The 24,073-nt window shown below is 34.3% G+C and overlaps 1 protein-coding gene across 12 annotated transcripts in view; it reads left to right on the top strand.

The window, feature by feature from the left end:
• The window catches only part of CCSER2 (coiled-coil serine rich protein 2), a 183,470-nt gene that overhangs the window by 112,827 nt on the left and 46,570 nt on the right, over positions 1–24,073 (top strand). For all 12 annotated transcript variants that reach the window (XR_004380411.1, XM_032838474.1, XM_032838464.1 and 9 more), the window contains 2 exons: positions 16,769–16,852; positions 22,053–22,139. Coding sequence is in view for 11 of the 12 variants with exons in the window: in XM_032838474.1 (XP_032694365.1) it covers positions 16,769–16,852; positions 22,053–22,139 (171 nt within the window). In the remaining variant the exon portion in view is untranslated. The remainder of the gene's footprint in view (positions 1–16,768; positions 16,853–22,052; positions 22,140–24,073) is intronic.

The following is a 24,073-nucleotide window of genomic DNA, read 5'->3' as shown; positions in this document are numbered from 1 at the left end:
TCTCCTTCTCTCCTTCCCACCCCCCACCTCATGGGCTCTCCCTCTAAAATAAATAAATCTTTAAAAAAAAAAAAGAGAGAGAGAGATAGCTAATTAGTAATAAAACCAAGACTATCCTCCCCCCCCCCCGCCCCCTTCAGTCTTCATGACTTCAAGGCCTGTTGTGCACAGTGGCATTCTTAGGAGATTGACAGGGGGCAACAGAGAGAGGAGAATGTGAAGGCAGACCCAACTCCTTACCATCACCCTGCAGCCCCTCAGCCAAACCCACAGCTATAGAATACTTAATTAATACGCCTCTATATTTAAGCATTCACTTGAACAGACTTCTTATTATACACAGATAAAATTTAAAATTATAAGCCATTTTATTTCGCCTTTGATCTATTTTTGTTTGTTTGTTTTTGTTATATGAAGTTCAAGGTTATTTCACAGTTTAAATAGTACTTTCATGTATCCTGTTTTCTTTATCACAGTTACACTGTGGGACAGAGAGGATTGCAGTAATCTTATTTTAATGGCAGAGAATTAAGATTCCCAGATTTGTTTTTCTCAAGGTCACACAGTTGCATTCTAATGCAGAATGCATTTTAAACTCAGGGCTTATGAAATTTTTTAGCTTAATACTTGTCATATTGTGTTGCCTAACTTAGAGATAGTTAAATAAGAATTTTGATCCTGATCTGTAACATGGAGACATAAAAAAAATGATTTTTCAGTGATGTCTTGTCTCCTTACTTTAATTTCGTATACCCTGTTTCAAACACTTGAAGCATAATATACATGAAGAGAAGGGGATAGTTAATATATGTCTATCTCTCTTTTCACAAACTGAAAATACACATGTAGGCAGCACCTAGGAAGAAACAGAACTTTATACCAAACCCCCAAACAGAAGCATCACTACCCCTCATTTCTAATGGTGACTACCAGTTTTGGAAAACATAGATTTGTTTGCATGTTTTGAAATTTATATAAGTGAAATTATATATAGTCTTTTTGTATCTGGCTTCTTTTGCTCAAGATTTTGTTTGTAAGTGATCCATTTTCTACATTCATTCACATTGCTGTAGGTAAGAGTATTACATAATGTGAATATGCACATTTTATTTGTTCTACAATTGATAAGCACTTAGCAGTTTTCCAGTTTGGGATTACTATGAATAATGCTGCTGTAATATTCTAGTCTGTGTCTTTTGGTGAACATATGTGTACGTTTTTGTTGGGTCTATAAGAGTGGAGTAGGTGAGTCATAAAGTATGTAGATATAGCTTTAGTGTATAATGCAAAATGGTTTTCCAAAGTGGTTATGGCCACCCATTTTCTTGCCTCCCATTTCTTTTCACTATTTTCCCTGTTTGCTTTATGATATTAGCATAATCAGCATCTGTTTTGACCCTGTGGTAGGAAATGAAAACTCTAAGATGGAATCATGAGAAGAGCATGATGATACCTCTTAGTGACGTTTTCTTTGGGATTGTAAAATACTTGATTCATACCCTATCTACATGTTTAGGGGATAAAAATAAAGAAGTGTATAATAGTGTTTTATGAATTATCAAGTGTAATATGCAAATGTTTTATTTCATTATTTCCTCTCACCGCCAATGTTGAGAATAAAACCAATACTTTTTCTAATGCTCTTCTAATGCTCCTGTCTGTCCTCTTACCTTGGCTCTTGCTCTCTGTGTAAATGAGTGTGTGTGTGTGTTGGATGGAGTATTTAAAGCAGCAGCATCCTGGGTGAGTGTACTAAGAGTTAAGGAGCTGCTGAAATAATGCCTCTTGATGGCAAAAAACCACAGAAAAGCCAGGGAACTCATGCTTCTTTATCTCTGGACTTCTTTCATCTTTGTAGGGGGGGGGCAGTTTATGAAATATATACATGGAAAGCACATATACAACATAAGGGTACAAATAAATAATGTGAAACAGGTTTGTACTCACAACCAAGCTAAGAAATGAGGCATTAGGGGTACTTGGGTGGCTCAGATGGTTGAGTGTCTGCCTTCAGCTCAGGTCACAATCTCTAGGTCCTAGGATTGAACCCCATGGCAGGCTCCCAGCTCAGCAGGGAAGTCTGCTTCTCCCTCCCTCCACCCCCCAACTCCCGACTTGTGCTCTTTCTGTCTCTCTCAAATGAATATAAAAATCTTTAAAAAAAATTTTTTTTAAAGAAATGACACATTAAGAAGTTCCTATGTCCTCCTTCCTGATTGTAGGTACTTCCAGAATCTAACATTTTCCTTGTTTTTCTGTTAATTTTTAACTGTCTATGTTTGTAGTCCTGTGGATACTAGTTTTGACTCTTTAGAAGTTTATATAGATGAAATTGTGCTGTGTTTCTCTGTGACTTGCTTCTTTTATTCAACATTTTAAGTTTCATTCATATTTATGTTGTTTCATAAATTTTCATTTCTTTATTTTATAAGCAAACAATAATTTCTTTGCCCATTTTACTCTTGATGTACACTTTATTTCTTTCCAGTTTGGGTTTTTCTGTCTGCTATGACAAATAATACGAACATTTTCCTGGTACACATGTGTGAAAGTTCTTCTGGATTAATTAGGAGTGAAATTTCTGAATCATGGGACATAGAAATATTGCACTCTAGAAATATCATACCATTTTCCAAAATTGTTCAATTTCACTCCCCATAAGTAGTTTATGCTGTTTTCCATTGTTCTACATCTGTGCACCACTTGGTATTATCCAATTTCTTTTTATTGTCATGTGATAGGAATATAGTGATATTTAATTGTGGATTTATTCTGTATTTCCTTGACTAATAAGAAATTTGAGCTTCTTCTTATGTTTATGGAATGTTTGTTGTCTGATCATGTTTTCTGTGTGTCTGTGTTTTAGATTTTTTTTGTATATTTTAGATGTAAGTAGTTTGTTATATGTGTTACAGATATCTTCTTCCCTTCTGTAGCCTCCTTTTTCATTCTGTGGTATCTTTTCATGAGCAAATATTCTCAATTCTAATACAGTTGAACTTAACAGACTTTGTGTGTGTATTTGTAGGGTTTTCTCCTTTCAGAAATATTTTTTTAAGAAATCTCTCTTTTCCCTGAGGTTATAGACATAATCTCCCTTTCTTTTAAAAAAATTAACAGTTTTGACCTTCACAATTAAATTACAAATACCTGGAATTGATTTTAGTGTGTGTAAGTGTGAGCTAGAGATCCACTTTCATTTTTTTCCTATATGAATAATTATGGATTCAGTGGATTTGGTGCTGAAAGTATTAAGAATCCACTCTTTTTCCTCAGATATGTGGTGCCTGTCCATATATGTGACACTATCCCAATGTCCAGTAACACAATCTAACATTGTTAGTAAGGCTTGATAATACATCATCACGGTTCCCAGTCTTGCTCTTCTGCTGAAGTATCTTAACTATTCTTAGTCTTTTGCTTTTTCATAAAATGTTAGAATCATTTTGTTGAGTCCTGTGAAAAATTCTTTTGGGATTTTAATGGGAATAACAATGAACTAAGATATCAATTTCAGAAAGAATTAACATTTTACAATATTTTGTTTATTTTTAAAAGATTTTATTTATTTATGTGACAGAGAGAGAGCCAAGTTAGCAAGCAAGAGCCCAAGCAGGGGGAGTGGCAGTCAGAGGGAGAAGTGGGCTCCCCGCTGACCAAGGAGCCTGACATGGGGCTCCATCCCAGGATCCTGGGATCATGACCTGAGCCAAAGGCAGATTAAGCCACCCAGGAGCCCCCACAGCTTACAATATTTAGACTGAGTGTCCAAAACCATGGTAAATATAGGTCCATTGATTCAGTTTTTTTTTTTTTTTTTTTTTTAAGATTTATTTATTTGATAGACAGCGAGAGAGGGAACACAAGCTGGGGAGTAGGAGAGGGAGAAGCAGGCTTCCCCGCTGAACAGGGAGCCCAATGCAGGGCTGGATCCCAGGACCCTGGGATCATAACCTGAGCCAAAGGCAAATGCTTACTGACTGAGCCACCCATGGGCCCCCACTGATTGAGTTTTAAGAGTTTTTTTCCAATAAAGTTTTATACATTTTTATTTAAAAGGCTTGTATAATTTTTCTTAGATTTATTTCTAGGATTTTTGTTGCTGTTTTAAATGCTATCATTTTTTAATGGATTGTTGCTAGTTTACAGAAGTGCTGCAACAGACTCTGTTATGTTGAGTTTATCCAACAGCCTAGATAAAATTATTACTTATTTAGGGGCGCTGGGTGGCTCCGTGGGGTAAAGCCTCTGCCTTCAGCTCAGGTCATGATCCCAGGGTTCTGGGATCGAGCCCCGCATCGGGCTTTCTGCTCAGCAGGGAGCCTGCTTCCTCCTCTCTGCCTGCCTCTCTGCCTACTTGTGATCTGTGAAATAAATAATAAATCTTTAAAAAAATTATTACTTATTTAATAATTTATCCATAGATTTATTTGGAATTTTTTAGGTGATGATGATGATGATGATGATACTTATTAATCTACACTAATGACAGTTCTTTTTCCTTTTCAGTGTTTGTATTTTTCCTTGCCTTATGGACTGGCTTGAAATTCTAGTTTAATATTGAATTGTTCCTGTCTTGCTCCTGAACTTAACAGGAGTGTTTTCAATGTTTGACTGTTAAACGTGGTATCTACTATTTTTTTTTTTTTTTTTGTGGATACCCTTTATGAGATGAAGGAAATTTGTTTTTTATTTTATTTTTTAATATGAAAATTCTTTTAAAAAAATTCTCATCCTTACAAAAACATTTACAGTACTTAAAATTTTATAACTTTTTTCCCCTGAACCATGTGAGAGTAAATTGCCTGCTGAAATACATCACTACCAAATATTAAGTGTATATTCTCTAAAAATAAAGATTTTTTCCTGTGTAACCACAATGCAGTCATCAAAATCAGGGGAGTCAGCACTGATGTGTTATTACTATGTAATCTTCAGAGCCTGTTCAGGGCTTGCCATCTGTCCTCGTAATGTCCTTTATAGTAAAAAGATCTAGTTCAGAATCACATACTGTTTTTAATTGTCATGTGTCTAGTTTTCTTCAAACTGCAATACTTCCTCAGTTTTCCCTTGCCTTTGATGACCTTGACACTTTTTAATATTATAGGCCAGTTATTTCTGCAGAATGCTCCCTAGTTTGGGTTTGTCTTTGTAGCCATATCATTGGATTTAGGTTACATATCTTCAACAGGAATGTCACAGAAACAGTGCTGCTTTGTTCTCATTGTCAGGTGGCTCATGACTTTGGTTTGTCTCGTTAGTGATATTATCACAGATCACTTGATAAAAGTATTGTCTGTTAGCCTTCTCTACTGTAACATTATTCTCTCCCCCTTTGTAATTAGTATTTTACAGGGAGGAATTTTGAAACTATATAAATACCCTATTCCTTGTCAGATTTCCACTTTATTCACTCATTTATGTAATTACGCAGGTACTCATGGTTCCTTATTTTATGTCATCATTTATAATCTGTGAATTATAATTTACTTTGATGCTCACACTGTCTAAGATTTAGCATTTGAGAACTCTTTTGGGTTCTGTGTACTTTTGACTTCTTGTACCCATCATTCTTTGAATACGTTTTTGGCAATGCAAGATATCCCATTCTTATTTAGTATTTTCCTCTTCCTATCTGGGAACAGTCATTTTTTTCAAGGAATGCTGGTTACTTCTAGTGGGGAATGGTATTTAGAAGCCAAGATATGGGGGTTAGTGTGCTTATTGCTATTGGGTTGTCAGTGCCCTTAAACCCTCTCAAGGTGTGTGAGTATACATGTGTGTATTTGTGAATGTTTATATGCATACTTATGACTGTATTTCTGTATCTGCCTCTATGTATTGAAAACTGTCTTTGCCTGTATAATTTGCCTCTGTGTATTGAAAGCTTGTTCTCATAAGTTTAATTCCAGTCTAAATACAGCATTTCTCTTTTTCTGTATTTATAATTCTCTCCTCCAACAGTGAGAAAATTGGTTTCTGTTTTCCTTAATATATTATTCATTTAATCAATCATCAAGGGTGCAACCAATTCCTGCCACTGCTGTTACCATCTCTCCTGTGTAGTTCCTCTCCTCACCCCATTAAAATTCTGTATCTTAATGAATCCCCATGCATAGCTTCTTATCATCCTCTGTATACACCTTCCTCATTCTACTTGGGCTTTAACTCCTTGTCAACCAGTCCCCTGGATTCTGACATCCCACACCAGCCTCTCTCCCCATATGGATGCCTCCTTACTTTGCCTGGGCTTGATACCACATGTCAGTTGATACCTGCACATGGACACATTTCTTGCCATAATTGTTTCTGATGCCTGACACTAGTTCTTTTCCTATATAGATGCCCTCCTCATACTGCTTGAGCTCTGGTAGTCCTCTCCAAGACATGTCATGTGTGGATGCTTACCTCAGTCAGGCTGGACTCTGACAGTCCATACCAGGCTGCCCATTAGTGCATGCATGTGCCCTTCTTATTCTACTCAGGCTCAAATGTTCCCCTACTCCCTCTATGAATGTCCTTTTTCAGTCTTGTGGACTTTGACATGCCTGGTAAGCTGTGAAGCTGCGTCCCTGCAGGGACCTGTTCTCTACTTGGGCTTTTTTTGGGTAGAGACTTATGTTGCTCTCTCTCACCTAATGGCTTGTTCAGGAGGTTCCCCTGAAGTATAGTGAAGAGGAAGAAGAAGCAAGTTAGAAAAAAAAAAGTTTACCAATTTCATTAAGGTAGTATTCACATTCAAATAAAGTATGCCCATTTTACCTGTACAGCTTCTGTTTTAATGAATATGTCTACAGTTGTATAACCACCACCACCACAATCAAGATAAAGAATGTTTCTATAGCTGTTGAAATCCTCTCATGTCCCTTTGGAGTCAGTCCTCTCTCAAACCTGTCCCAGGCAGCCTTTGCTCTGCTTTCTGTTACTAAAATTTTGTCTTTTCTAGAAATTCATCTAAATGAGATCATTCAATGTGTATTCTTTTTGTTTCTGGGTTCTTTCACTCAGCATAATGTTTTTGATATTCATCTGTTATATATGATATACTGAGTATCAGTAGTTCATTCCTTTTTACTGCTGAATAGCATTTTGTTGTGTATGTGTGTGTGTCTCTGTGTGTGTGTATATCATAATTTTATTTTTATTCATATACCTGTTGATAGACACTTGAGTTGTTTTTAGTTGTGGGGTAATTGGGATAATGCTGAATTTCTAGATATTAATGATGAAAATTAATAAGAGTGAATGTGATTTCAAGAAATTAGAATTTTAATTTAGACCAGTTCTTCTACTTGTTTGTTCTGTGGTCTTGGAGAAATTCCCTCTAAAAAATACAGAAATTATAATAGCTCCTATCTCAGGACTGTTATAAAGAATGCATGAGGAAATTGAGATAATGTGCTAAGCATAATGTTTGATGCATAGAAAGCAATTAATATATGTTAGGTATTACTAACAATAATAATAATAACAATAAAAATGTGAAGGTCAGTGGTTTTTAATTGCTTACATTGCTCAAAATTTTATGTGGCTGCTCAAAAAGCTAATTCCATTTCTTTAGTATTCATTTAATTAATGTTACTCCATCATTCAGTATATTTTATTAAGCCCTTGTTGAGTACTAAGATTGTAATAATGAAGATAAAAAAGACGACACAATTCTTGTCTTACACGTAATGAATTGTTCTTAAAACTACACATTACAACTGGTTAGTGGGTTTTGAAATATATTTTGGCCATTATAACTAGAATTTTTGCTAATTAAGTAGAATAGTATAGGCACTATCAGAGGGCATCACATGTAGCAAAGACAAATATGCCTTGTGGAACTTGTTTTTAATGTGATATCTATATCTGTATGTCCACGATCGACTCATCCATCCTTATTTAGATATATGCACACACACACACACACACACACACATACGTGAACAGATATTCGTGAATATGTATGCTTGGTTGGATTATAAATTATTTCTTATTGTGAGTTATGGTTCTCTCCCCCAAAAATAAACCTGTTCTAGTACATGAACAATGCTATACTTAAAACTCCAGGACAAGTCCCAGATTTAAATTGAAAATAATGTGAACGATCACTGCATCAACAAAACATTAATCACCAGTAAATATGATGAAAGGTGCGATATTTTGTAAAGGCCCCTCCAAAATTTTGTATAAAATATTTGAAAAATTTTATGTTCTGTAGGAAGGCTAAATGTGAAAATTAACTTACTTCATGGATATTAATGTAACCAAGTCAGCTACCTTATACTCTAGGAGAACATATAAGGATTAAGCAATTATAAAAATGATACATTACAAAGGGCAAAAGATAAGATACAAACTGAGTGTATGATTGGAACTTATAGTTTTTTCTAGTATTTTTTTTATAGATGTAATACCATTTCAGTCAAAATCAAAACACCTTTGTGGTATTCATGAAAGGGACTCCAAAACTGTTAACACCAAAGAGTTTATTCTGTGTTCTTGGAGAAACACAAAAAGAGAAAGGGGGTGGGAGGGAACTCTTTAGAGCAGGATATAATACTGAGACAAACATAAAGCAGTGGAAAAGAACAGAAAATACAGACATATGCACTGAAGTATCTACTAAAAAACAATTGGACACAAAAGGATTTTAAAGGAAATGTTGAGGACAAATTCAGTAGTATAGAAGCAGTTATTTAGTTCATACTATTATTAGTAAACAAGTGGTCTGAAGAGCTTAATTTTTTAATTAAAAAATTAGAAGAAATTTATAACTGATATTTTCAGATGTGACAGAAGAAATCTACAGAAAAGGATATCCTGACTCAAATATATATAATTATGTTCAATATAAAAGTTGAAACAGAGAAAATTTATAAATAATACTTGCTTAGAATATTACAGACCTGCTCATATATAACAATGTTCCAGTCAGTCGAAATGCCATATTTTTCTGTTTTAAAAATATCTCTGTCCCAACCATTTGTTAGGATCATCTCATCTCTGAAGCTCTTATTAAAAATCAGTCTTTATAAATTTGTATTTTAGAAATCTTCTCAAATATAGCCTGAATGATTAGATATTAAATCCCATAGGTGAATTAGCATTACTCAAAAATTATTCTTGATGCACATTGTAAAGTCTGTGTGATGTGATGTGATTGTTCATCCATATACTTTTGTTTTTAAAGAAAAACTTTACAAAAAGAAAATGAAAAAAATCAATCTCTCCTCTTCCTCTACTCCCTTTCCTAGGATGCCTCTTGTGATTGTGTTGTAGCATATCTGAAAAACAAGGCAGCTTTGTTGACATCACTGATGATGCTTGTCAGCAGAGATTGGTCAACGCTGCCAAACTTTTTTGTTAGTCATTTCAACTATCCATGTCCATTGCAGCTGCTCTGGAACTCATAGGAAGATCCCAGTTTTTGCAAACTCATGGAAGAACCACTTGGGTAAGATGGAGTTTGTTATAGGGTTTTCCAATAAGTTAGTATGTGGAAGAGTCATAATATTAGAATGAAAGTTTACGTTGATGCTATGTGAAAAGAGAAAAGTGAAAGATGACTTGCTGACAGTAGTCTCCTAATGCTCTTAGAATAAAGGAAAGTTTATCTTTTTGAATCTTAAATAAAATGTGAATGGCATAAGAGTTAATTAAGATTAATTGTATTTAGAGTTCAAAACTCCTAACTAGAATCCATAGAAACTTCTGAGATACTTTCATTTAGTAAAGTGGCCCAGCATACTTGGACAATCCGTTAACTATGAAATGCTTATTTTTCATGCAGTGGTGTGTTGTAGTTATTATGTATTTTTGCATCTGTTAAATATGTTTATGTAAAATGCTTAGAACAGTGCCAGCATTGTTCAATAAATGTTAGCTTCTTAGTATATGTAATATGAAGCATGAACATTGAATGCATGATTGTTATTCAGTGTTTTTTTTTTAAGAGAAGGTTTTCTGTCCATTTTATTTTTTTCTTCTCATTCTAATGCTTAAAGACGCTTTTCCCAGTTTAGGCTTGGGCACTTTTCATTTGAATCAAGGTTTAATAGGAAGTACTACCATTGGTTAGTCTTGGAGTTATTTGGAGGGGAGATGGGTTCTATTAAATGATTCAGTTGGAAATCTTATTCATGATCTTTAGGCTCTTATACTCTGATAGAAATAAATTTTTCCCTCTTTGATTGCCTAAATCTAGGCTGCGAGACTGTTAAATTTTTTTTTTCTTTGAGGCATAGCAAATAACTTAAACATTAGTAACTCAGTTGTCTTGGCCTATCCTATTAACTTACTTGATTTTAGAATAATGTTTTGTCAGTTTTCAAAAATACTGGTTTGTGTATGGGCTTTCATTTTTTATTGATTTCTAGTCTTAGTACATTAATAATAAAGAATATTTATATGATATAAGTTTTTTGGAATGTGTCGATATTTGCTTTTGTGTCCTAAAGCAAGGGTTGGAAAACTTCTCCTTAGTAGGCCACATAGTAAATATTTTAGCTTTTTTGGGCAAGAAGCAAAATTGCAGTTCTTAGTTGATATTTATAGAATCATTTAAAATGGACTCATTTAAAAATGTAAAAGCCATTCTTAGCTCATGGACTAAATAAAAATAGACATCTGACTGGTTTTGTCCTGTGGACCATAATTTATTTATTCCCTGGCTTAGAGTATGTTCAGTTTTTGTGACCATTCTAAGTTTGAACAGAACATTGTATTTTGTGTATCTTAGGTAGCAGTGTATCTATTCTATTAATCGTTTTAATTGTATTATTTATCTTTTATTCATCCTTACTAAATTTTTATCTTTGATCTGTGAGTTTCTGAGAGTAGTGTTAATTTCCTGCTATAGTTACAGATTTTTCAATTTCTTCTTTTAATGCTGTCAAATTTTGTTTTAGTATCTTCAGGCTATTTTATTAGGTATATAAATGTTTGTGATTGGCATATCACCTTGGTGGAGTGTTTCTTTGATGATTAAAGTCTTCATTTATGCTCATTAATACTTTTTATCTTTAATTCTACCTTGCCTCTTAAGTAATAGTAATACTGGTATGTCAATTTTATTTTTCTTGTAATTGTTGAGATTTATCTGGTGTTACGCTCTCCTTTTATTTGCTTTTAAATTTTTTTAATCAGGTCTTCTATTAATTTTCTAGGGCTGCCATAATAAAGTACAACAAGCTGGGTGGCATATAACAACAAATTTGTTTTCTCACAGTTTTGGAGGCTAGAAATCTAAAATCAAAGTGTTGTCAGGGCCATGTGCTCTCTAAAGGATCTAGGAGAGGAATCTTCCTTGCTTCTTTGGCTTCTGGCGGTTGCTGGCAATCATAGGCATTCTTTGCCTTGTAGATGTATCACAGCTGTCTCTGCCTCCCATCTTCACATAACCTTCACATGACCTGTATGTGTGTGTGTGCAAATTTCTCTCTTCTTATAAAGATACCAGTCATATTGGATTTAAGCTTGATGCTAATCCATTATGACCTCAGCTTGATTACATTTGCAAAAACCCTATTTCTGGATGAAGTCACATTCCCAAGTTTTAGATTGGCATGAATTTTTAGGGGGACACTATTCAATCTAGTACAGCTCTGAGGTATAACTTACATGCACTAAAATTCAGCCTTTTTTGTTGTATAGTCTGTGAGCTTGACAGATCTGTACAATTGCATAGGTATTACAGTCATCCCCAAAATTCCACCCCCCCCCTTTTTTTTTTAACTTTTACAGTCAATCCTTACATCCGCTGCTAGCTCCTGGTAACCACTGATGTTTTTTTATGTCACTATAGTTTGCCTTTTCAAGACTGTCCTCTAAATGGGATCCTGTATAGTCCTTTGAGTCTGGCTTTTTTCATTTACCATAATTAATTTTTAAATTCATTCATGCTGTCCTCATATCACTAATCTATTCCTGCTTAATGCTGAGTAGGAGTCCATTTTATGCATGTATCACAGTTTGTCCATTTACCAGTTGAAGGATATTTGTGTCATTTTCTAGTTTTGTGACTAGAAAACTAGTTTGTGAATAAAGCTTCTATAAACATTTATGCTCAGATTTCAGGTGTACATGTTTTCATTTCTCTTGGGTAAGTACCTTGGTAATAGGATTTCTGGGTTGTATGGTAAGTATATATGTAATTTAAGAAATGGCCAAACTGTTTTCCAAAGTGGCTATCTGATTTTGTGTTCCCACTAGTGATTAACGGAAGTTGCAGTTGTTTTGCATCCTTGCCTGTGCCTGGTATTGTATTTTTCAGAAGCTCTTCACATAGATGTGCAGTGCTATTATGTATTTATAGATAAATACTTAAACAGGCATGTAAATGATGAAACGAATGTTGAAAAAAATGGAATTTGCTTTTTAGGCAGCTGTGTACAATTGTGAGTTAGTGATGTCTGTTAAAAACCCTAGAGCTTCACGTTACCATTATTTTTACTGTCGCTGTTGTTTAAAAAATAGCTCACAGTCTGTAAATGCTCTCTGTGATTTAGACACTATGCTCAGTATTTTACCTGAATTATTGTTATTTTCTCCCGGTTTATAGCTTCTCTTTTTATTCTGTTATTCATTTTTTTAAGAGCAGAAGTTCTCTTGAAATCGAATTTGTCAATATTTTTTATGGTCATTTCTACAGCATCATATTTAAGAAATCTTTGCCCAACCCAAGATAACAAAAATTTTCTGTTTATTTGAAGAATGTTTATAGTTTTATTTTGATGTATAGGTCTGCAGACTGTTTTGAGAAATTTTATATATGATGTGAGGTGTGAGTGAAATTAATTTTATTGCATATGGATGTTCTAGTACCATTTGTTGAAAAGACTATCCTTTATTGAATTGCTTTGGTACTTGTCAAAAATGCCTTTGAACATATTTGAGGCTCTATTTCTGGATTCTTTTTTTAATTTAAATTTTAATTTTTTTCAACATCTTAATTTTATTTTTTTCAGTGTTCCAAGATTCATTGTTTATGCACCATGCAGTAGTGTCCTTCTTAATACCTACCACTAGGCTCACCCATGCCCCCCACCCACTTCCTTCCAAAACCCTCAGTTTGTTTCTCAGAGTCCACAGTCTCTCATGCTTCATCTCCCCCTCCAATTTCCCCTAATTCACTTTTCCTTTCCTTCTAATGTCCTCCATGTTATTCCTTATGCTCCACAAGTAAGTGAAACCATATGATAATTGACTTTCTCTGCATGACTTACTTCACTCAGCATAATCTCCTCCAGTCCCATCCATGTTGATATAAAAGTTGGGTATTCAACCTTTCTGATGGAGACATAATATTCCGTTGTATATACGAACCACATCTTCTTTATCCATTCGTCTCTTGAAGGGCATCTTGGCCCTTTCCACAGTTTGGCAGTTGTGGCCATTGCTGCTATGAACACTGGGATATATATGGCCCTTCTTTTTACCACATCTGTATCTTTGGGGTAAATACCCAGTAGTGCAATTGCAGCATAAGTTAACTATTTTTAATTTTTTGAGGAATCTCCATACTGTTTTCCGAAGTGGCTACACCAACTTGCATTCCCACCAGCAATGTATGAGGGTTCCCCTTTCTCCACATCCTTGCCAACACCTGCCGTTTCCAGGCACCCAAAGGCTCATTAACTCAATTTGATTAATTTTCTAACTTAATTTGATTTATATTTTCCCTAAGAGATTATATAGGACTAATATAATTCCTTTAAACTTTGGAAGAATTTGCTAGGAATACATCTGGCCTTCAGTATTTCTTTTACAGAAGTTTTAAAATATGAATTAAATTTATTAATAATCACAGATCTCTTCAGGTTATCTGTTTCATTTGGGGTGAGTTTTGATAGTCTGTGGTTTTTGAGTAATTTCTCCATTACATGTAAGTTGTCAAATTTGTGTACATAGAGTCACTCATAGTATTATTATTTTTTTTGTATTCTTTTTTTTTTTTTATTTCTTTTCAGTGTAACAGTATTCATTGTTTTTGCACCACACCCAGTGCTCCATGCAATAGGTGCCCTCCCTAATACCCACCACCTGGTTCCCCCAGCCTTCCACCCCAGTATTATTATTTTTTTCCTTCTCTTGTGTTTTCTCTCCTTGGCTCAGATTGCACGATTTCTGTTGATCTGTCTTCAAGTTCAGTCTGTTACCTCAAATTCTGGTATTTAGTCCTGCTGGTGCATTTTAAAATTTGATTATTGAATCCTTTCAGTTTTAAAATTTCACTTTATATATTTCCCATATCCTGTAACTTTGCTGAGACTTTCTCTTCCTATTCCCTTCAAGAGTTCTCTCTTACTGTGGGAGAATTTTTATAACAGCCCTTTTAAAATCTCTTTCAATTAATTCCAACTTCTGTCTTGTTTTGGCATTGGTGTTTGTTGATTGTCTTTTCCTGTGTGAAGTTGAGATTTTCCTTGTTTGTAGATTGAGTAGCTTTGGATTTTACCTTAGATCTTTGCATGTTTTGTTACGACACTTAATTTTGTTTAAATGATATGGAGAATACTGTGGGATTTCTTGGGGTTTTTGTTTTAATTTTAAAGCAGGTAAACACTCTGGTTGGATTCAAGCTATAGTTTCCAATTAGCCAGCTACGTTTGGATTATGGTTATAATCAGTTCTGTTTCAAAGCCTTTTTCCCATGTTTGTCAGATGTGTTCTTTTATATATATATACATATATATATATATGTATATATATATACTTAAGATTTTACTTATTTGTTTGACAGACAGAGATCACAAGTAGTCAGAGAAGCAGGCAGAGAGAGAGGGGGAAGCAGGCTCCCTGCTGAGCAGAGAGCTGATGCGGGGCTTGATCCCAGGACCCTGGGATCATGACCCGAGCTGAAGGCAGAGGCTTTAACCCGCTGAGCCATCCATGCGCCCTGTCAGATATGTTCTTAGTATACGTCTTTCAGAGGCTAGATTGGGTCTGGGCAATGGTCTGATTTTATTTCTCAAAGTCTTTGATATACTGTTTAGGATCAGGTTGAAGCCAAGTGCTGCTGAGAGGTGAACCTAGAAAGTTACATACAGCTTTCCAGAGTCACTTTCCTGAGCTAGTACTTTATGGTCTCCCTGATATTTTCTCTTTACCTGGGGATGCCCTTTTTGTTCCTGCACCCTAAAAGCTAATGTTTTATTTTTCCTCTTCTGCTACTTATTTTCCACAGCTATAACCATGTCCAAGGCAAAAGTGGTGTATACTTGTGTTTTGTCCTATTCTTTGGGGTTCCTCCTTTGCAGTGGCAGGAAGATAATTGAGATGTCTGAAAATAAGTCAGATTTTACAGTTCCTCTTTTCTCAAATATATAGTTATATGTAGGACTGTTTTTATATGTCAGGGTATTTATAGCAGAGATGAAGCTTTACTCAGATGAATCTTGTAAAATTTCTTTCTTTTTTATTTTAAATATTTAATGTGGTGTTCTAAAGACATTTGTTATTCATTAGGATATTGCCTCCTCTCAGGTCAAATTCTTAGTATCCATATGACATCACCAGTAAAAATATAATTTATTTCTTAGAGCTTTGACAAATGCTTATTTTTTGCTGTCAGTCAATAATTACCTATTGACTTTACTAAATACACATTTGTAGATGCCATACCTAGAGATTCTGATTGAGTGGTGTACAGTATAGTAAATAAAGAAGAAAATGACCTACATGCTTATATCTTCTACTTTAACACTCTTCTTTAATACAGGACATTTCTATGGTCTAGGAGATGTCCTCAGGACAGATACGTCTGAAGAGGATTGTGATGGTAGCAGTACTGAAGGTTGTTGATTCAGTGGGTGTCCCAAGGCAGTTAGGTACCATGTGAACAAACCCGATGTCTACCCACTCTTGTGCTGCCTTGGTTGGGGGCTTGTCCCTCACCATCATCCCAGGCATATTCTTTACTGGTTCATCTTTCTCAAAGTTGTCTGTGAGTTATTTAACATGCCATTTCTTAGTTGGTTATTCCTAACCAGTTCAGCAAGGAGTAGGCCTTAATTCTTGTCATTTTGTTATTCCATTTAAGAATGAGTAGTTTAATTTTTTCAACTTCTATTGAAGTGTAGCATACATCCCAGTAAGGTGCTGAAGGTATACCAATCTTAAGTGTACTACTTGAACTTTTCACATGTACTTACCCACATAACCACCATAGAGTCAAGACAGAACATTTCTAGCATCCTAATAGATTCCCTAATGCTCATTCCCAGTCAGTAGCCCCGTTCCCCTGACTCAACCCCTGTTCTTATTTCTAGCACTATAAAGTAGTTTTTCCTACTCTCAGGCTTCATTTAAATCGAGTCATGCAATGTCTATACTCCTGTCTAGTATTTTTAATCAAATGACTTTTGTGGCCACGCCTTATTGGGTATCATTTCTGACTAAAAAAGAAATACTCAAAAAACTATATCTAAACTAAAGCATATTTAATCTGACTTTCATTTTGTATTTCTTGTAGGTGATGTAATCTTCAAATTTTCTAGGAAATTTTCCATATTCTTTTTCCCACTCTAAAACTTTCAAAGGTTTTTTTGCTTCATCCACTCATGTAGTATCTTATTTACTTCCATAAATGATTCTTGCCCTAGCTCTCTTTCTTCCTTTTCTACCTTTTCTTCTACCTGTGTGTAGGGATGAAAAGGAGATTTCTGAAATCTTATTTCCTCTTTGTTCTTTGCCATGCTAGCATTTGGTTGGGGTGAATTCATGTTGAAATGAGTGTCTTCAGTTAATGTATTAATCTCATGTTTTCCTTCTCTTCTGACAGCATGATGGAAGTGGTTCACTGCATGATATTCAACTCTCATTGCCGTCCAGTCCAGAACCAGAAGATGGTGATCAAATATATAAGGTATGATTAGGAGTCATGCTAAATTTTTCAAAATTATTTTGTTACTAAAATTATAAAGCAGTAACAATTAAAACATTTAATAATAAATATATTAAAATCTGAAACTTTGCTATGTTGAGTTTTACTTCAGTCTGCTTTTAACTTTTGCTACCTTACTAAGTTAAAATAATATCACTGTGGTACCTTAATTTGAATATATTTTATCAGTTGGATAATTATTTGTCTTTCTATTATTGGTATAGGATTATTTTTCTTAAATCAAGAAATAATTAAATTTTTAAGTTCTTTTTGATAATTATGAATAGCAGTTTTTAAAATGTAACTACCAATTAAAATGACTCATAGATACTCCTTGTATGTAATCACAACATTGAAAAGATATATGGAAAATGAGATTAATTTATCTCTTCCCATGTTTAAAAATATAATTATAGAAAATGGATACATTTTAGTTTTTGAAAATGTGTTTTTTATAATTTTCCTTTTTAGTTGAAAAAAACTCTTTTCTGGGCGCTTGCGTGACTCAGTTGGTTAAGTGTCTGCCTTCGGCTCAGGTCATGATCCCAGGGTCCTGGGATCGAGTTCTGTGTCAGGCTCTCTGCTTTGTGGGGACTCTGCTTTTCCCACTGCCCTTCCCCCAGCTCATTCTCTGAATCTCTCTCTCTCTCTCTCCAATAAATAAATAAAATCTTTAAAGAAAAAAGAAAAAAAGCTCTTTTCTTTTGCAGTTATTTCTGAAATACCTATTTCTTAAGCACACTAAAGCATTCTTGGTTTAATGTTTCCAAGTAAAATTATTTTTTTCTTTTATATTCTATTTTCAGGGTTTGCTAGTCAACAAATAATCTTGAAATATTGGTGGCTTATAGTGACAAAAATGTATTTCTCACTTGTTATTTTTCAATATGTTACATACTGACTATAGATCAGCTGGGACTCTATGCTTCCTCATCATTCTGGGACCTAAGGGCAAGGATCAGCCCCTATCCTGGGATATGTTTTTGTACCTGAGGGAAAAGAGCATTGGCAGAACCACATGTGGATTCTGCTTGCATGTTGCGTATTTCGCTTCCATATCAAGTCAAGTAGCCAATGGTGTTATTAGAGGTCAGAGAAGCATAATTTTCTTGTAGGATGTGGGGTGACTTATTTGAAACAAGATTATGTATAAAACAACCGAAATCAAAAGAGACTGTAGGACTAATAGTTACATCTGGTTATCTAGGCTTAGTTTTTCAACATGTTATCTTACCTGTTCTTGCACAAATTTCTTCCCATTGCTGTGCTTCCATCCTATTGTGGGTGTGTATAGTATTCCAAATTAGCAGGTCTGCAGTTATGTTCCCAGTTATGTCCCCTGTTCATACAAGATGGTTTAGTAGTACAGTTTCAAATGATAAAAATATGGTGACTTGTGTCATTGCAAGTTTAGTAACTAAAGTCTCCACTGGACATGCCATGTCTCTAATCTGTTTTTTATCTTAGGACAGCTTCCTCTCCCATTTCCCTGATGAGCTAGTCTCAACATGGACCACTCTCTTCCAGCCTCATTCTCAGCCACTCTTCTCATTTTCTGTAGGTGGCCTTGTATTCATCAAACTAGATCTGCTACCTGCCTTCCTACCTTCTGATTTACCTGTATCTGTTATCATTCTCATTCACTTTGTTCCAGTTACAGGACAAAAATGGCCACCATGCTGTGGAAGACCACCCTTTGTTAGGTTTTTGACTATCTTCTGCTGCTGTTAAGGACCTAACTACCTCCTTCTCACTCATCTCTCATCAGTGTGCTTTCTTTACTTTCTCTTCATTATCAGTTTATAAATTTCTATATCATAAATTTGTCGTAGATTTAGTAAACCAAATAAACCTTTCCTTGACTCTCCTTAAACCTTTTTCCAGTTAATATGGATACTTGGAAAGATGAAAGCAGTTACTTGTTTTAATGTATAAACATTTGATGTGACTGTTGTCTTAAAAGCTTTATCCTTGATTTTTATGTCATTTGTCTCTAAATTTTTTTTTTAAGATTTTATTAATTTATTTGACAGAGAGAGATCACAAGTAGGCAGAGAGGCAGGCGGGGGTGAGGGGGGCAGCAGGCTCCCTGCTGAGCAGAGAGCCGATGTGAGACTTCATCCCAGGACCTGGGATCATGACCTGAGCTGAAGGCAGAGACTTTAACCCACTGAGACACCCAGGCGCCCCTGTCTCTAAAATTTCTTATACTCCTCAACATTTTCCCATTTTCCGATTTCCTTTGTAGGTTCCTTCTCTTCTTTAGAATAGAGATTTATATATTTTGTCCAGTTCTCTGAACTTTTTACTGTCATTATTTCATATATGGCATATGCGTTGATAACATATATAGTTTCTCTTTCATACTTGGTGATCCAGTTACCCAGAGGTACTTCTAACAGTATATCTAAAACTAACTCACAAGTATTCCCCTTTGAATGTGTTTCTCTTCTTTTGTTCCCCATTTCTTTTGGTGGCATTTCCCCATTTCTTTTAGTACTCTCTAGTACTAATCACCGTATCACCTAAGCTAGAAATATAGGAAATTACTCTTGACTGCCTCTTGTGTTCTTTCACATGGAGACAGTCACCAGAATCTCCTAATTTTGATTCCTGCTCTTCCTTCTTCTCCCTATTATCATTCTCTTAGATCAGGCTCCTACTGTCATCTGAAGTATTACAACACCTTAGTAACAAGTTCCCTAAGTCTAATTTTGTTGTGGTTGTCCAGTTTGTTCTCTAAACAGCTGTTAAAGACATCTCAAATGCACTGTCACTCCCCTGGCTTTTTAGGCCATGCTTGATGTTCATGGACCTCTATGATTTAGCCCCTGCCCAGTTTACTAACCATATTGGTACCCACTCTTCACTACAGCCTTTGTGTGACAACATCACTGCTTGTAATTCTCCAAATACTCCTATCCTATGCTTGCCTTCATCTCTGTATTGTTGTATGATACTGAGAATCTCTTACTTTAAAATCCAGAGCCTGACAACACTTCTGTGTATTCGTAACTTTTTACTCATCCTTTAAGACTTCACTAGACTTACCCATTTCCTGATATGTTTTTGCCCATCTTTATGTGTAAAATCCTTAAAGCAGTGCCTGTAATAAAGTTAATTATATTATAACTATATACATGTTGGCTGTTAATATGTTATCACATTGTATTTGAATTTCATTTTCGGGTCCCTTTCCTCCAACACTGGTGGGACCTAGCAATGACTGAATGATGGCTACATAGTATTTCATCAGATTGCTACCTTGTATTTCAGTTACCCCCTTTTTGGACACTGATAAATTTGTAAACTTTTAGATAATACCTTCTTGTAGGTTTTCCCATACTTAGGATTGTTTCTTTGGCATAGCTTCCAGGAGTGGGACAACTGAAGCAGAGTGCAAGAATTTTTAAGACTCTTCAATGTAGAGCCATATTTTTGTCCAGAAAGGCCAGTTTTGATGTGATAATGTACCATTTTTTTTTCCTGCAGTTTTATTAATCACATTGAATATTTCTCTCTTCAACTTAATACCTATAAAATAATACCTTAATACTTGAATTTGTATTTCTTCAACAAGTCATATAGAACATTTTACCAATTACCTATATATTTGTGAGAACTGTCTTATTTGGGGCCTAGAAAACAATCCTGTATGTTTGAACAGACTCTTAATATACTTGAGTATAAATTCTTTGTCATATTTGCATAGGTTTTCACCAGCTTTTTACTTTAATATTAATTGTATAGATGCTTTAAAATTTTATATAATCAGATATACTTACCGTTTCTTAATAGATTCATTTGCCACATAGCTTAAAAGTTTAAGCGTGTATTCATGATTTGCAATCTCTTTATCTCTTTTTTTGGTCTTGATTTATTATGTAAAAAGTTAAGCTCTTTAAATTCAACTGAAAATCATTTTTTATATATAATAAATAGTTTTATCAAATTCAGTATACATAACATTACAAAAATTTTTTTGTCCCCATTTTTGTGATACTTACATGTTATATTAAAGCCTTTGTAAAATGTCTGTTTCTGATTTCTTGTTAAAGAGACTGCATTATTTTGTGTTTGTTCCTGGTGTATCTGCAAGAGATGGTATACTTTGCTCAGTAACAACATATTATATTTACTTACATATTTTTCTCTCTAGAAAGATATATCATTCACATGTATATATCCTTATTTCCTTGCTTGTACTCGTTCCTCAGTATATATTTCTGGATAATTCAATAGTAGTAAACATAATGGACTAACTATAAGGTAAAGATACTTTATGCTTGGAAATGTAACTGGATCCCTGCTTTACTTGACAGTAGGTTTCTGTTTAATACTATTAGGAATTTCTTATAGACTAAATTGACAGGGTATTTTGTCTCTGGGTCAGACAGTTCTCAGGAAAGTGGCTCATGGAAAAAAAAATCTCCCTGTTACCCTGCCAGGCATATTTATCTTTCTGCAGATTTCTGAACCAGCTGTGAAATGACTCTGTGCCTTTAATTATGTTTTCTGTTTGTTGTGCCCTGCATTGTTTTTGATAGGCAACTCTTATACATCCCCTTAAATTTACCTGAAGTTACTGTTTTATATGTAATTTATTTTACTATTGGCCTTTTTTCCTGTTTCCTTATCTGTGAAGGGGGATAATAGTATCTACCTCAGGGTCTCAGGGTCATACTCAGGATCAGATGCTTAAATATCTAAAAGTACTTTTTTTATAACATTTGAAAAGTACTTAATGAATGTTAGCTGTGTTGTTATTATTATTCATTTTTCACATGTTAGACTCCATTACACTATGAATTCTTTCTTTTTTAAGATTTTATTTATTTATTTGAGAGAGAAACAGAGAGAACATGAATGGGGTGGGGGCAGAGAAAGAGGGATAAGCAGACTCCCCACTGAACATATAAGCCCAACTCGGGGCTCCATTCCAGGATCCAAAGATCATGATCTGAGCCGAAGGCAGATGCTTAACCAACTGTGCCAGCCAGGAGCCCCTACACTATGAGTTCGTAGAAGACCAAAATGGGGTTTTTTTTGTTTTGTTTGTGTATAGGTTAATAGCTGGCATATTTAAGAAGAGTTTTCCCCATAATTTCCCCTTAACAAAAACCATTCATTGTTCAGTATTCATTATTGATTTAATGCTTGTTAATTTTTAAAAATATTTCAGAATGAAGATTTATTAAATGAAATAAAACAACTTAAAGAGGAAATAAAGAAAAAAGATGAAAAAATCCAACTATTAGAACATCAGCTTGTAAGTATTATAGTGTAGTACATAAAGTAGAGGCTTTTCAAAGTGCACAATATATGTGTTTTGTTTTGTTTTTTAAAAAGTCTGGCTAGAATTGAAATTTGACTTTATTTTTGGCTTTCAAAGTTGTGCTTTTGTGTTATAGTTATATGAATTCTGAAAGTATGTGATTTACTTCAGTCTAAATATTAAAAAAGCTTAGTCTAAATATTAAGTACTCAAAGTGTGAAGAAAGTCTTCATCAGTCCATTTCAGTGGCCTTCAGTTGGATGTTCTGACTTACATTCATGTTATTGATGAAGAATAAATGTCTTTCTTCATATATGTTTAAAGAAATGAATTGGTGAGTTGAGAACAGGGCATTTTTTTCTCTCTGAGAAGAGAAATTAAGCTGGATTTTAGGCTTAGGTTTCTGTCAGTAAGACTGTCAGAGTGAACAGTATGCCAAGAAGATGCTTCTTTCCCGTGGATGATATTGAGTGATCCCTCAGAGTCATGTTCGAATCTTTGAAACTTTGTAATTGTTACAATTTCAAATGTTAGTCTCTTCTAAAATCAATATGTGCAGTGTATTGAACATAATTATAATTTAGTTCATAAAATCAAAAAGGCCAGGATAATAACATAATGGCATAAAATTGACAACAAGACAAGGAAAATATTTGTTGGAAGTCAAAGCATATTTTGGTATAACAAAGTATTTAGTAATATGAATATCACTTAGAATATAAAGGATATAATATATTGAACTCTGAGCCACAGAGGTCAGATCACATAGATCCAACTTATGAATAAATAATGAGGAGAGATGGATCAGATGTTATTTTGAGAGTATGAAGAAAACTTAAAAATCTGAAAAACGAATGGATATTGCAAATTGAGGGCCTACCAAATATAAAATTAATAAAGAAAGTAGTAAGACCTCATATTTGTATTTTAAAACTAAAGATAAAAATCTAGCCAGTTTTCAGGGAGAAGAAAAACAGCATTAGGAAATTAAATAAGCTTCAGATTTTGGAAAAATGTGTTACAGAGCACAAGAATTGTGTCTAGTACACTTCAGAAAAAGGTTATGCCCTCATATTTTATATCTAAACAAATTTTTATTCATATACCAAGGTAAATTTTCAGACCTTTAATATCTTAAAAACCATGCAATCCAGTTATCTATGTAAAATTGCTTAATAATGCATACCAAATAGTTGAGGGGAAGATTTAAAAAATAACTCAAGAATTTTAGGAGGTTGAGGGTGCATCTGCGTGGCTCAGTCAGTTAAGTGACTGTGTTTGTCTCAGGTCATGATCTCAGGGTCCTGGGATTGAGCCCCACATGGGGACTCCCTGCTCAGCAGAGAGTCTGCTTCTCCCTCTCCCTCTGCCCTTCCCCTTGGTTCATGCTTCTCTCTCCTTCTCTCAAATAAATAAGAACTTAAAAAAAAAAAAAAGAAAGAAAACCATTTTTAGGTAGGCTGGATGAGCTGAACTTCCCAGCCAGTAATGGGAGAAAATTTATTGCTCATTATTTTATCTAATATAATTATATATCATTTGAATGTTGGACTTTTTTGAGTTTATACATTTTTATTTTCTTGAAATTAAAAATTTTTAGTTTTTAAATTTTAAATTACTATTAAATTCTTGAAAATGTTTACATTAAGTAAAATATAGGTTTGAGGAAGGAAATAAGGAACATCCTGAAGTCAGAAGCACTGAAGTTTTTATCTTCTACAAACGGATATCTAAAATTATTTTTAAAATATTTTGATATACTTACATAAATTATAAAATATTTATGAAATGCTTTAAAATAACTATTAGGTTAGAATAGTATATTATACAAAAGATAAAATTTTTTAAAAAAGACATAGAAAGTAGAAAGATACCAAGGATATCTAAAAACAGCAGAACTAAGGTGACAGAAATTAGATCAAATGTAA

This window comes from Lontra canadensis, unplaced genomic scaffold (genome assembly GCF_010015895.1).
Source record: "Lontra canadensis isolate GAN:19392208 unplaced genomic scaffold, GSC_riverotter_1.0 scaffold3, whole genome shotgun sequence".
Lineage (NCBI taxonomy): Eukaryota > Metazoa > Chordata > Mammalia > Carnivora > Mustelidae > Lontra > Lontra canadensis.
This window is presented reverse-complemented; position numbering and strand designations above follow the sequence as displayed.